A 15,233-nucleotide genomic window follows, 5' to 3' on the forward strand; every position below is an offset into this window, starting at 1 on the left:
TATGCTACAACAATTAGGAGAAAGGAAAAAAAAAATTTTTTTTAATTGTCAAAATGCTTAGGGGCCACTGTGGCCCCTCCCGTCTTTCTAAGTATAAGGATCAATATTAACAGTACTATGAGGCGAATGATTAAATGATTAAACAAGCATTCAAATAGTGTCATACAATGAAAAGTCAGAAAATTCCATTAAGTTCCGTTAGATATTATCCGAGTTATTAAACAACAAACTACGCGAGGGGCCACACAGGCCCCTCCGTCTTTCTAGTGTTAAAAAGTTCATAAGAGACCAAGGGTTGAGTGTGCCAAAAATGCATTATTATACTGGAAATATAGGATAAAATAATCTTTTCTGATAAGAAAAAGTTTAATTAGGATGGTCTAGATGGATTTTACTACTTCTGGTATAATCTCTGAAGGAAAAAAAAATTTCAAAGCATATACCTTTGGAGATGGCTCAGTCATGGTCTGAGGAAGTTTCTCAATGGGCAGAAACTACTCTAATATTTTTTGTGAAGTGCAGAATGAATTTTGAGGGCATAGTTGATGTACTGAGCAATATTTTTTCTACCAAAAGCACCATGAATTACATGTGGAGACAACTTGTTCCAGCAGGATAATGCCTAATTACATATTTTATAAACTTCAAAATCATGTACTTTTTTTTACTGGCCAGACGAAAGACTCGATCTAAATTTAATTAGAAGCTGTGTGATGCTTTCTAACACCCAAAGTATGAAAAAATGGTATTTGATATCCAAACATGACATCAAGACTGATTTAAGGGATTGAAAAAAAGGGGGGATATTACTGATTACAAGGGTTTTTCAGGGGGGCAAAACGCTAACAGAAAACCCTCCACATTTTGTATGAGTAAAATTCTGCTGCTTAAAGTCTGACAACGCTTAGGATGTGTTAAACACTGGAGTGCTACTACCTTCTCATTGTAAAACATTGAGCAGCAAGGGAAAAAGTTTTGATTTGAACTTTAAAATTTTAGTTTGTATTTTTCTTACAGTTTTAATTTGGATTTGGAGTTTTTTTTCCTTTCCCAAAACAGAGATGGTTACGCTCCGATATTTTTTTTTTTTTTTTTTGTAGGACAAGAGTGTTTTTTCAATTTTAAAGCTTTAGCTGAAATTTTCAACTGTTGAAATCTTACCATTCAAAATTGTTATTAAAAAAAAAGAAAAAGTATTTTCTCAACATTTTTGAAAGTTCACGAAATGATCGAGAGAATAAAAACCTGGGAAAAGTTTCTAAACAAACTCCCTTCTAGCATAAAATCTTAAATAACAATGTAATTTTTAAACCATTGCTGTTGAATTGCATAGCTATTGAATAAACTATTGCATAGCTTGCATTGCTATTTAGTTAGCACATGGCTTCTGATTACTACAGTGAGCATCCCACTTCTTTGAAACTGGTGTTTATTGTGGAATCTTTTTCAGTTATTATGCAGTAAAAGTAGTTATTCATTGTAAAAACTATACTTGCTTGCAGCTTAAGTTGACTATGACATCACGACGCACGTAAGAAAAAAACGAGTTAACAGGTAAAACCTCACGCTTACTAGGGAATAAGAGGACATCGCCATCTGTCTATGCTCTGCTATTGGCTAGCGCGTTTGATTCAATTGGATAAATGCTTCGCTGGTAAAATTGAAAATATTTAACTATTGACAGAAATTATGATAAAAATAGGTTACGTATGCGTGGGTTTAACTAACCAATCCAATTTCTAAAGGGAAGAGTGTAATTTCACTCAAATATCGGACAAGGAGCTAGGAACTATTTCCCTCGCTCTGCCTCAACTCATTTCTCCATTGTCAAATAAGCTTGCAGTCGAGTATAGTTCTATGTATTATAATAAGTAACAATGGTTTGAACAACACATGACAGCAATTGCGTACCTAGCACTGGTTACACCTGGGACAGTAATTTATGGTGTCTCCCCTCCCCCTCCCTCTACCAACAAAAAAAATTAAAAAGTATTTAGTGTTCTAGATTAACATGAAATTCATGCATTGTTCAGAAACAACCGAATACCTAGAACGAAATTTTAAGTTGGATAATGCACAAGACAAAAAAGAAACAAAAAAACTATGAACTCTTTTTACATAACTTGTCCTAGTTTATGTTCAGGGCCCTTGCAAGGTCAAAAAAGTAAGGGGATATATGGAATTGACTACTCTTCAACTATTTCAAACACAGGGAAAGATAATGGGTTTCCGTTTTTTGGTTTCGCCACTACTAGGAATGAGTATTGACAATATGATTCTAGTGCGGAGTATAATAATCACTATTTGGGGGTTTCTCCCCAGAAAATTTTCAAGTTTTTAGTCTTTAAAATGCATTTTCGATGAACTATGGTAATGTTTGGGGAAGAAGAGGTTCCTCGTGGTGATGCAACTGTGTTTGATAGAATAAATATAACTTGAAATATTGGGGGAAATTTTCTGAATTGAAGCATTTATATTTTTCAAAACCTTGCAATTCCACTTTGGGGGTCACCCCCAGATGGGTGACACCCAGGGCAGACCACCCCCAGGTAGCGACGCCACTGTTGATAGTTAATGTGTTAATCAAGTCAAATGAGAAAGGCATTAAATATAACAGCAAGAGTTTGTTTAAAACATTTTTCATAGCTAAATAAAAGCCCTTCAGTAAAATTGAACCTTCTCCCAATTCTTTTGCCTCTTGCTTTTATTTTTCTTTGTACTAAAATTCTAAAGCTTTATCCGTGTGCGTGTTGTTCCCCCATAAAAGTTCTATTTTTCTGTTTCATTCTTAAAAAAAAAAAAAAATCTTTTTTAAAAGTTGCTGAATGGAATTCTGGTTCAATGCACTTTACAAACCAGTTAAACAGATCTAGATTTATTATATGCTGGGATCACTATGATTAATAGAAAAAGTATTCTTTTTTTGGGAACTTCTTCAAATAAGCAGGAAATTATGTTAAGTGTTTGTATCGTATGTGATTCTGCAGAAACTAAACTAGTTTTGCTTATGAATATTTTTCTTACTTTGTTTTTTAGGATTCTAGCATCAAACGTTTGTATGAGTTGGCAAATATTGCAATTGGTAAGGCAGAAATACTCAAGGACAGCTTATCTGAAAGGTAAGCAAAATGGCATGAGAAACTGATTGCTTGTATTACCAAATGCTAACTTTTTTGGACATATTAAATATCTTTGTGCATGTCATTAATTTACACCAATTATCGGAGTTCTGTGAATTTTATTCTTGGAATTTTGCTTTGCGATTTTTATCTTTGTTTAAATTAAATGAGAAATATGGAAATTTAAAGAAAATCCAGTTTAAGCCTGTACTAAAAAAAAGGGGGGCAATTTTTAAGTTTTGAAAACATTACTAGTGGGAAAAGTCATGTTCATACTATTATTTATTTTCTATGTAATAGTAAATTTTATTTTAAATAACTCTACAAATTCACCAAAGTTAAAAATATATACAACATCTCATAGTTTAGAATGCAAGACCCCTATTTTTGCTACTGTTAGTCTAGATGCTTACTTCCAATTGCAAAAATGGTTGAAATAAGGTGCAAAGTTAAGATATTGAAAGTTTGAAGCGAAAAAGCTAACTTATATTTAGATATATTAGAGTTCAAAATTTAAAGAGACCGTGCAGAAGATGAGATTGGAGCTTATTGCCCTTTCAGAAGAATGACAGGTTCTTGAAGTAAGAAAAACAAAATATATTTTTCAATGCATCTGAAAAATAAATGCATTTGTCACACTGTGATTCGTAAAAACGCAAAGCAAAGGCTCATACAATTTGAAAAAACGCACTCTATGCACACATATAATTTTAAACCCTTGTTAGCCACTATATTTCCCCCAACAAAAGGTGTTACAGACTACCAGTGTACAAGGTGTAAGTCACAAAACGCTGGTTTCATATCTCGGTGAATTTTGGTTGTACTAATTAAAACTTTTTGTGTTCAAATTGTTTTTTCTTGCTGTTGGTTTACCTAAATATGATGTAGGGCTTTTGGAAACATCTAAAAATTTAGATTTCATATTTTTCACTATTTTTTTTTTTTTTTTCGTTTCAAACTTTTAATATCTCAACTCTATGACTTATTTTGACCATTTATGCAATTGAAAGTATGGATGTAGGAATAAGAAGTTGAATAAGGTTATGCAATCCTACTTTCCACATGCAGTCAAAGAAATAACTGCAGCATTTGCTCATATACTGTTACCCTGAGGTGATGATGGTTTTGATTTCTCTTTCCACAATCTTAATGCATCTAGCATGAAATTGCATTCTCTCCCCCCTCCCCTTAATACCTTTATCAATTCTGTTACAATATAAATAAATTGACCTATGCCAGGTGTTTTTTCTTGGGGGGGGGGAGATCAATGTATTGTCCCCCCCCCCTTTTTAAAGACTCTACGAGACGTTGTGCATTTTGCATCTTGCTCAACATTTTTTTTTAAACCTTATGTCAATAACTCAGGAATATTACTTACAAACTGCATCTTTTTGATGCATATTACACTAAAACTAACCAACTTCACCAACTCTTTAATTTTACTTATAGAATTATACATCAATATATTAAAATCCTGAAAGTCTTAAATCTTGAAAGTTTTATGTACAGTTTAATTTTAGGTTCGTTATTTTTTAAGACACCTTTTTACAGGATTTATTCGCCAATATACACTCAGGAACATTGAAAATAGAGCCCCAAGAAGGAAGCATTGGATTGAAGTGAAATTTAATGTACAGAACAATACATATGAGAGATACACTTGATCCCAGAATCTAAACAATTAAACAATTACAGACTAAGAAATGAGATAAAAACAGTGCTACTTTAGTAGCGGGTTGGACCCATTTTTGCTGCAATACATGCCGCAATACGGTCCAACATTGAGCTAATTAAACGTCTTATGTTGTCCTGAGGCAGATGGACCCCCAAGTTTTGAACAGCCACTTCTAAATCTTGCACAGAGTAGCACGGCAACATCTGGCGTTTCAGCTGATCCCATACATGTTTTATAGGGGACAAATTGGGGGAACGGCTGTCCAAGGAAGAGTCTCAAAAGGACGTAAGAAGTCTTGAGCAACTCTAGCTGTATGCAGGCGAGCATTAACTTGCTGGAAAACTGTTCCTGGGCCCTCTAAGACCGTTCCTAAAGGAACGGTCTTAGATGTGGTTGCAGAATGTCATTAACATAACCCTGGCCCGTTAAGGTTCCACGTACCACAACTAGAGTAGACCGGCTATCATAGGCTATAGTCTCCCAGACCACTATGTCCGCTGTGCGGGCAGTGTGTCATGCGATAGAATGGGTGGACTGGTACCTTTCTGCAGGGCTCCTGTACATCCTGGGGCAGATACCATCTGACCCCAACACATATTGGGTTTCATCACTGAGCACCACCTTTTGCTAGTCAGTGACATCCCACATTGCTCTGGCTTCGCACCATTGCAGAGGGAGTTGCCATATTTTGGTGTTAAAAGGAGTACACGAAAAGGGCGCTTGGATTGCAGATTTACTTCCACAAGACATTTAGAAATGGTTTGGGGAACAACTACTCCCCCTACCTCTGCTTGTATGGTGAAACGAGTCACTGTTGGATCCACAAGTGCTAGCCACACAATCCTTCCATCCTCTCTCCTTGTGGTCCTCCTGGTCACTCCAGATCTGTTTTTTTTTTGGAGCGTCTGGGAGGCGTACCATCCCGTGTCTACTGCATTCAACAGTTTCTAGCGGAACACTCCGAACGATTCACCTGGACAGCAACGCAGCTCGTCGACCAGCCCGCAATTTTCATGTCGATGATTAAACCTCTCTCAAACTGGCTTAACTGTAAGAAACGTTTTCTAACTCGTCTACCTGGCATCCTGCTCATTAAGGTTCTTCGACAATCTGGATGTAATCGCAACATTTATAAATCTTACATTATGCACTGGTTTATATAGCACCTTTTCCCCGATTTCTCCAATACTGTAGGGTAAACGGTTATGCGCATTGACACCAAGCATGGATCATTTGCATATCAGATGTCATTCTTCTTATATGAAAATTTCGCAACTGTACCTTTCTTCTTTCTTGGGGCGCTATTTTCAATGTTCCTTAGTGTATATCAGTCGATATATATCCGATATTTATTTTGAAAATATCACGGTATTTTTATATTTTCGATATTTTTTCAACCACGGTATTTTCAATATAAAAGTTATATTAATCATAGTAGTATTGTTCATTTATTTTTGAAAATAACCAAAAAGTTATGTACTGTATTTTTAAGATATATTAATACATTATTAATATAACAAAGTAATATAGTATTCCTTTTTTATTTTATATTCATAAAATTATTAGTAATGTAACAATTTTACTTCAGATTAAAAGTGCTTAATTTAATATTAAACGTTTGTCAGAAAAAAAAAGAAAATATCCTATGACTCTGCACCAACTAATACATATTTTTAATGTCTCAATCATATTATAACTGTGTAAAACTAGCTAACAGAAGAAAAATGAGTAAAACAGCTAATGCTAAATTAATTCCATTAAAATTGATTAACATGTCAAATGGAATGTCAGATATAAGTAATAAAAGAAACCTTAATTTTAAGTGTTCATATTGTAATAACAATATTAGAAAATAAAGAGAGTCTTGAAAATGCATTTACTATTTTGAAGACTTGAGTTTGGACAGATATAAAATATTGGATATATATCGAAATATCCAATATATATCAAAATATTGGATATTTTCAAAAATTTCATGATATTTTTGAACCCTGATTTTTTAAAAACTGAAAAAATTAACATGAAAATCTGAAAATCAAAATCTTTCAGTTTTAAAACTTTCTTAACGACACACAATAAAATAATACAAAGGTGTTGCAAGGTGGTGTCAGGAACACTTGTGACATGGTGTGAAATAAAAAGATGCCTTGTATGTAATTATTGATACAAGGGACAAAGAACTCACAAGAGGGACTTAAAAAAGGACTCAAAGTTCACATTGATTTTTCACAAAAAATAAGTAAATATTCCTTTTGGAGCATCTGATTGCAATCAAAACATGAGATGTAGACCTTAACTCTGAACAAGCTGTATAAAGTGGATCGAACCTCATCAACGGAAACACATGCCACCCAGGGCTGGATTTACCTATCAGCTAAGCAAACTGTAGCTTAGGGCCCCCACTTTGTTGGAGCCTGTGAAATCCCAAAAGCAACTCATGATTCATTTCTAAAAAAAAAAAAAAATGAAAAGGACTTGGGAAAAAATAAATTTAATTTCCAAGTGTTTGAAAACCTTGAAAGGTTTGAAAAGTACTTCTGAACTTTGAATTTAAAAATTTCTAACAAATACAAAGTGAAGGGGGTACCAAAATGTGCCAAAGTCAGCTCCTTGATACATCCTGCATCAACAACGCGAAAATCATGGTTCTGGCATATCTGTTGCATATTGCTTGAGATGCACACGTTTCATATCTTGCTATTTATTATTTAATCCGGAATTTAGTATTTTGGAAGGTTTTTTTTTTTTAATTGCTTGCTTTTATCAAACTTCCGCTGTATGCTGTTAATCTGTTTAGAACTAAAAAACAAAGTAAACTACTTTTCTTTCTTTCTTTTTTTTTTTTCACGGCTTGTGATTGAAAAAAATTGTTGTCCTGAGAAATATTTCTTTTTTTTAAACACAAAACAGGTGCTTCTTACAAAGTTAGACCAATCCTATAATACTATGTAATCATATATTAAAATGGGAAACTGAAAAGTGCAAATTCAATGCCTTAAATAATTTTAACTGTTTTAGAGTCTTAATCCAGTACTGATGTGAACATAATAGTTATTTTCATGCATGTTATCTAATAAGTTTATTACGTGACTCGTAACTCTTAATACCAAATGAGCATTTCATGTTAAGCAATTTTGAGTTAAGGATTTTAAACTGTATAGGATATTTTAGCATTCTAGGACTAACTGATTTTGTGTTATGCTCCAAAATGCGTGTGATAACATGTTGTATCACAAGGACAATTTTATACTATCTAGCTGCTAATATCCCACATGACGCATTTTGCTACAGTCCTATGCTTTTGCTAAATGTCTCGCTATTTTTTTGTTGGATGAAATGGTTCTTGTAATGCATTGCAAAGCTCTAGATTAGAAATTCTTAATGGTAGTGCACAGCACAAAAAGTAAACAACCTATTCGCTGTTAGTAATATTCACAATAAATTAGATTATGATACTCTACAAAAATAACAAACAAAATGTCACTAGATATATTTTTTTAATATAAAGATATAAACATGCAACAAAAGGAAATATTTTACAAATTTTTTAACATGATAGAAATATAGACAATTATAACTAAACTAAAAAATCACCCGTCAAAGTATGACGGTGAAAATTGCTTCTACATTTAAACAAAGCCATTGCCTGTTTGGTGATAGTTCGATAGTTGACATCTTAACCTTAACTCCAGTGGATGAACCCTAAACTTCCGTAGGTAACGTTCTTTGTTGACCGTTTTTTCGTTTCTTCATTCCCCTGAAATGAGTCTTACCAGTAAAACAGTTATGTTGCCGGATCGAGTTCAGCCTTGTCATAATAAAGTCTTTCCCTGCATGTTTAACATTACCAAAACATATTATCAAATTATCATGCCGTGGCTTGAGTTTTATTGTTAAAACATGCAGGTTACTCGATCATCGGCTATTATATATAAGAGGGTGAAAGCAAATGTGTGAACTCATACAGACATTAGTTTATTTGTTTGTCAAAAAATTTTTTTGTCTCCTGGCACTATTATTATTCAGGTAGTTTTGAATTGCAAAAGGTCATAAATGCTATAACAAACCCTTTACCGATAAAGAAAATCATTAAACCGGACCAATTTTAATTGTCACTTGTATCGTTGCTTTTGTTACTTTAATTACAAATATTCGATCTGGATTGAACCAAAAAAAAAAAAAAGAAATTATAAAAAATGATGATAACCCACCACTAGAGAAGGGTTCATATTGGATTAGAAGCGTGTTGTTGTAGCTCAATAATATTTTAAACAAAAATGAAACTCGCAATCGCCACTTCTGACGACTGGGACTTGAATTTTTGGTTGCTATTTGTGATGGAAGGGTCACCCGTTGGCAACTGGCAACTGCTAATCAAGAGCTTTAATGCATTGCTTATAAACACAGACTTAAAATTACTGCTTTGGGAAATTCGCTGGGTTGCGATCATAAAGACATAAACTCAAAAAATATCTTACTAACATGTAAAAAAAATTACTAAAAAAAATAAATGTCATCTTGAAACAAGGGTACGCTTCAGAAAGCAATTCATTATAAGCATTTCATGAAAGTGGAAGTTATATTAAATAAAATGCAAAAATGGTCTTAAGAATTTTTAATATCTTTGTACATGGTGCATCTATAGTTAAATTCTGTAGTTATTTCCTTCTGAAAATCAATGTAAGTTAAATTTGATTTATTTTTATTTCACTTTTTTTTCTCAAATGCTTAACATTTATTCTTTACATTTGTGCAAAATTTTCTCGCCTATGGTTCTCAAATTGTTACCCTTTTTTTCTCACTTGATCCTAAAAAAGCATACTTGAGGTCTGAGAGAAATAACTTTTGTTTCTTTATTTTTTAAAATTGCCATTGCTGCATGCTGTACATGTTACTTATTGTAAGTTGTAAAGTCTTGAGGCTTGTTCATTTCACAGGTATAACCAACAAGCAACAACGCTGAAACAGAAGAATGAAAAAAATGAAATGCTGTCTGAGCTGCATAAAAAGCCACCCACTCCCAGTGAAGCTGGTGATGATAAAATTTCCATATCTCCAACTCCAAAAATTAAAGGTATGTTTTAGCATCTGTGGTATTCCTATGTGCGACACTGAACTATTATGCATTATTGTTTATGTTTCTAATTTAGCTACATGAAAGATGTGAATTGTTCTTCTTCACAGGCTGTTGTACAGTCGTCCTTACAATTTAAGTTCCACTTTGGTCTGATCATCACAAAAACAAAAAACAAATTAAAACTAATGGATCAAACTCCTGTCTAAGTAACGAGTTGATTACAGGGTGTCATTCGATTTTATTCTCATCTTTTTATTTAATTATTAAATTGAAAATCTTATTTCCAGTTATGGCTGGCACTATATGCAATATTGTTAAACAAAATCAGGTGTGAAAAGAGAGACTGGTTTAAAATATTTTCAGTCTTTTCTGTAACATGTCCAGACCTGGAACTATGAATCCCCCCCCCCCCCCGCAACAGAATCTGTAGTGTTCTTCCCCAAAGGTCAGCTGTGCATATTTGTTACATTAATAGGACTTAATGCTTTTTTTTTAAATGAGCAATCACGATTGCTTATTGTTCTCACTTTACTGTTGAAGGATGTCTTTTGATTTTCCCCCCGCCTTCCTCCGTCTTCAGATTGCATGGATATCCTATACAAACACACATGCATACCCACACTCATGCCTGCACACACAGACACAAACACACGCATACACATGCGTACATACTGACACATACACACCACACGTACACACACATGCCCACACATTCATGCCTGCACACAGACAAAAACACACACGCACATACATACATACATATACATGCATACATACACACACATTCATGCCTGCACACAGACACAAACAAACTCCCCTGCACACAGACACAAACAAACTTTCCTGCACACAGACATAAACAAACACGCCTACACACACGCACATTCATGCCTGCACACAGACAAACACACAGGCACATACACACACACTCATACCTGCACACAGACACAAACACACATGCCTACATACACACACACCTGTGATTGCGAAAAAAATAATTGGAATTCAGGATGTCAAAATTCAAATATTTTTTAAATTTTTTAAAATTTTGTTTTCAATTTCTTCGGCCGTTGGGCCCCTTAAGGACGTGGACCCCCCTGCACTGCGGGTTCGCAGATCCCGGCCTGAACATGTCACTAAGCATAATCCTTGCAGAGTTTGCTATTTTCTGAAGGTCTACTAAACTACATTTCAAGAGAAATGTTATAGATAGGTGGGCTGTGGACCATTTCAGCATTTTGAAATTTGTATGCTAACGCTATTGATTTCTAGCCAAAAAACTACATGTATAGTGTAGTAATAGAAAATAATAGAATTTTTTTAAGCAGTTTTCATAATGCACTTAAAATGACAAAACAACTTTTCTGGGTCAGAAAGGACAGTTTAAGTATTCCTGCAGTTTTCAATTATTCCTGGAAAACGACACCACAAATAAAGAAAAGTGTGACTCAAGTCTTGTAGTGAATTTCCTATCATTATCTAGCTTTCAGTCATAAATTTTGAGTGTTGGAACATGCATATTTTCCTTAATGGGAATATTTGGTTTGAAATGACTAGAACCACACTTTTCTCTGTTTGTGGTGTCACTTTCTTGGAATAATTAAAAACTACAGGAATACTTGAATGGAGTTGTTTCCTTCAGTCAAAAGTAGTGCTTTTTGTCACTAAAATTGATAGAATAAGCAAAAACAAAAATAACATGGACCCAGAAAATACTTTCATTTTCCCAACAGTTATTTTTTAATTAATTTTTTTTAAATGTCCGATTTTTCAAACAAGGCGTTGTCTTTAAGACATCACAAATGATGCACTTTGGCGCGTCTTTCTACCGTGATTCCACGTTATGATAATCAAGAAGCGAGTTAAATATTGCGCTCTATGCTTGCTATCAACCATATCGTTGCCAATACACGTGAGTAAAGATGAGAATTAAATATTTTGCTCTGTGAATGACAATACTGAATGGCATTTCATCATTTGTGATGTCACACGACAGAAGCGTAAACAATGAAAGCACACCGATTTAAGTATTCTTTTTTAAAATATTAAACTGAAGCAAATTATTTAAAAAATGGTCAGATCCTATGTTTTTAAACTTGCTCTTTCAGAAAAAAATACTTTTAAAATTTTGGAAACAACCCCATTGTTCTTTTCTGACAATTTTGTCTTTTTGAGAGCATTATGAAAGTGCTTAGTTTTTTAAAAATTTAATTCTGTTATTTTATTCTTTTTAATGTAAATGTATTTCAAAAATAGAATAATGTTACTATTATCACAAAACTTCACCTCATTTTTTCATATAAATGCTCCATACTAAAAGGGAAAGAAAAAAAAACTTATGTGTGTGTCTAAAACTTTAAGCAGTTGGCGCTAAAAATGAATCCTTGTTCCTCTCTAGGATTTATTTGTGTGCTAATTTAGTTAGAACCATTTAAATATTGAAGGTTTCCCGAACTAACTTATGTTTCTCAACATTCAAGTTACTCCTGATAAAGATCGTAATATTTCTTTTTACTTAGCCCCGTTATCGATTATTGGCATAGATGAGGATAAAAATCCAACAAGAGCACTGATAGTGAAGAAATTTCATGCTTGCTCCAAAGAAGCCTTCATTTCAAAACTTCCATTATGGTTACTATTGATATAGCTGTCTTACGGCAACGCATTTTCATAACAAAAAGTTTTATATTTAATCATTTAATGGGGAAATTACATGAAATTTATGGTTTTTCATCCTAACTGAAAATAATTATTTTGTTTTCAGGGCCCAATACAGGCTAATTTTGCTACCGTTTTTCGGTACCTTCACAAAAATCGTATTTTGAAATAGGTACTTTCACAAAAATCAAGTAATAAAATCAGTAGCTTCACAAAAATATCGAAAATTTCACAAAAATTCGCATTTCAAAATATAAAATTTGTTTCTCTGTTTAAAACAAAATTTATTCATAAAATAAAATTCTAAGCAGGTTTATATGAACAATCGCTTAAATAGCAACCTTTTTGAGGTGTTTTAACTAATTTTTAGCTGGTTTCTCGCCAAGGTGTATTTATGCAATATTATCGCAATCTTTTAACATGTTTTGGGGAATCATTTTTCTCATAATTTCCAATATTGTACACAGTACATAGCCCATTAAGCTGAAATTACAATGGTATTTTTTGTACTTCTTAGGATTTTAGTTCCCCCCCCCCCCCTCCCAAAAAATAAAGCCTGTTAAAAATAATACTGGATGACATTTACACTTTTCGAACTAAAATTTCACTTGTTCTACTTCTCTTTTACAAAAATTAGGATGCCTCTAAAAGTTCACAAAAACAATGCTGATAATAAAAAAAATTCACAAAAATAGAATGATGCATTCACAAAAATAGGTAGCGAGAAAAAAATCCTGTATTGGCCCCTGGTTTTAGAATTAATTTTTTATCATTAAATTGTACGTTAAGATTAAGCAAATCATTTAGTAAAATCCCGAAGCATCTAAGTGTTGCTGAGATATAAGAAAAAGCATGCCTCAAAATTTCCATGACAAATATGCCAAGTACAATAAAAGTGTTTAAAATATGGAATAAATAGCAGTTGAAGGGGCCTTAGGAAACTTTTTTTAAATACACTAGGGGGCTCTGCCTCCTGCTCGTTCATGCTTACCAACCCCCGAAGATTGCTTCACAATCTTATTTGATTCGCAAAGATTTAAATCCTCAATTGAAAATTAAAAACATGTTATGAGTTCCCTTTGGAACAAAGAGCACCCCTTTCCCGGGTTTCAAAATAACTTGTACCAACTTGCAGAGCCGTAAGGGCTAATGGGCTTCTGAGCATTGCAAAACTGCAGTTTTGCAATGCTGCAACAACTGCTTGAAACAAATTGCATAGAACGCGGAAAATTCTATCCTTTCCAATGATATATAATATTAATATGTACAAGTAATTTTTCCATCCTTTAATAGGCATTAATAGGCAATTTACGCAAAATTTTAGCTTAAAAGAGTAATTATGAAAAACTAATTTGAATTTTAAAAAATGAAACCCCAGGTGCACACCCCCGGGGCTCAAAGTAATTTTGTACAGAATTTCAAAGCTATAGGTGCTATGGGGTCTTCTTTATGCAGGTCCGCCACAGACTTCTTTCCAGAATTTCGTTGAAACCTTACTTTTATTTACTATAAAGATAAATCATTTGACCCCTCTCTCTGTTATCCAGATATAAGGTCTTCCAAGTCAGGCAACGTTTTTGAAAAAGGCGCCAAATTTAGTAAGAAATTAAATTTTTCTGGAAACTGATTAGCTCATTTTAAGAAATGGAATTGTTTTTGTTTAAACATAAATGTATTTTATATTGCTCATATATACATACATCCTTATATCGACCCCTCAGAGCAGCAGTAAGACAACTAATCCTAGAAATAACAGTAAGATATCCTACTATTTCTTTGAGGTGACGACATTATTGGTGCAAGCCAAAAAATTCCACCACTGCATCTATTTAGTATAAAAGCAGATTCATTTTGATATCTTTCCACCTTTTTTTTTTCTCCAGTCACATTTTTATTGTGAATTTGTGTAACCAGCTATCCTTTTACCATACTCTTTTGCAGAACAGCCCAAGCTTTCAATTTCAAGCCAAAAGCTGCATTCTATGCTGCCGTCGAGCACGTTCAACATCATCATCATGGACACACGCCTTGCCGAGGATTTTGAAGAGTCTCATATCAAGCATAGCCGCTGTATCAGCATTCCTCAAGAAATATTGGAACCAGGGTATTAATTTTGAAATATCTGGATAGTATTTCAGTGAATTAAGTGTGTTTATATAGTGAAATCGGTTTACAATTAGAAGTTTTGCCGTTCAAACATGTAATATAAATGAGTGATAATATGTGTATATCCAGAGCTGCCAACTTTAGAAGATCCAAAATCGTAGCAACATTTTGCGGGGGGGGGGGGGGGGGGGGGGGGGGGCTTGCCCGCTGCCGCAGATTCAAACAGTGATGAATTGTCAGTAGTATAAAGAACAAAAGCAATGATACTTCCCAAAATTTCAAATATGATACAGAAATTATTAATACGGAATTAAAAAAATGTATTCTTCAGGGTATTTTTCGCAGTTTTCCCGCTTTTTTGCCAAAGATTCAATTACTGGATCAGCGCCGCGATCGAAAAACCTATCTATCTTTACTGTTATCTTTTAATAGTATATTCACCCTATATTATTTTTTTTTTCGTTGTTTACTACTTAAAGATTTGTATAAGATTTGAGTGTTTACTTACGGCATTCGGCCGCATGTTATATCAGTAGGCATCCGGTAAACATCCTCCATCAAAGTTAAAGTTCCAATACGTACTTCCATGTTTTCGCCA

At 33.7% G+C, this 15,233-nt stretch overlaps 1 protein-coding gene across 1 annotated transcript in view; it reads left to right on the forward strand.

Moving 5' to 3' along the window:
• LOC129223312 (ubiquitin carboxyl-terminal hydrolase 8-like) overlaps positions 1-15,233 on the forward strand; it is a 79,863-nt gene that overhangs the window by 12,493 nt on the left and 52,137 nt on the right. Inside the window, exons 4-6 of the mRNA XM_054857878.1 lie at positions 3,037-3,119; positions 9,732-9,868; positions 14,471-14,633. Of these exons, the coding sequence (XP_054713853.1) occupies positions 3,037-3,119; positions 9,732-9,868; positions 14,471-14,633 (383 nt within the window). The remainder of the gene's footprint in view (positions 1-3,036; positions 3,120-9,731; positions 9,869-14,470; positions 14,634-15,233) is intronic.

This window comes from Uloborus diversus, chromosome 5, assembly GCF_026930045.1.
Source record: "Uloborus diversus isolate 005 chromosome 5, Udiv.v.3.1, whole genome shotgun sequence".
NCBI lineage: Eukaryota > Metazoa > Arthropoda > Arachnida > Araneae > Uloboridae > Uloborus > Uloborus diversus.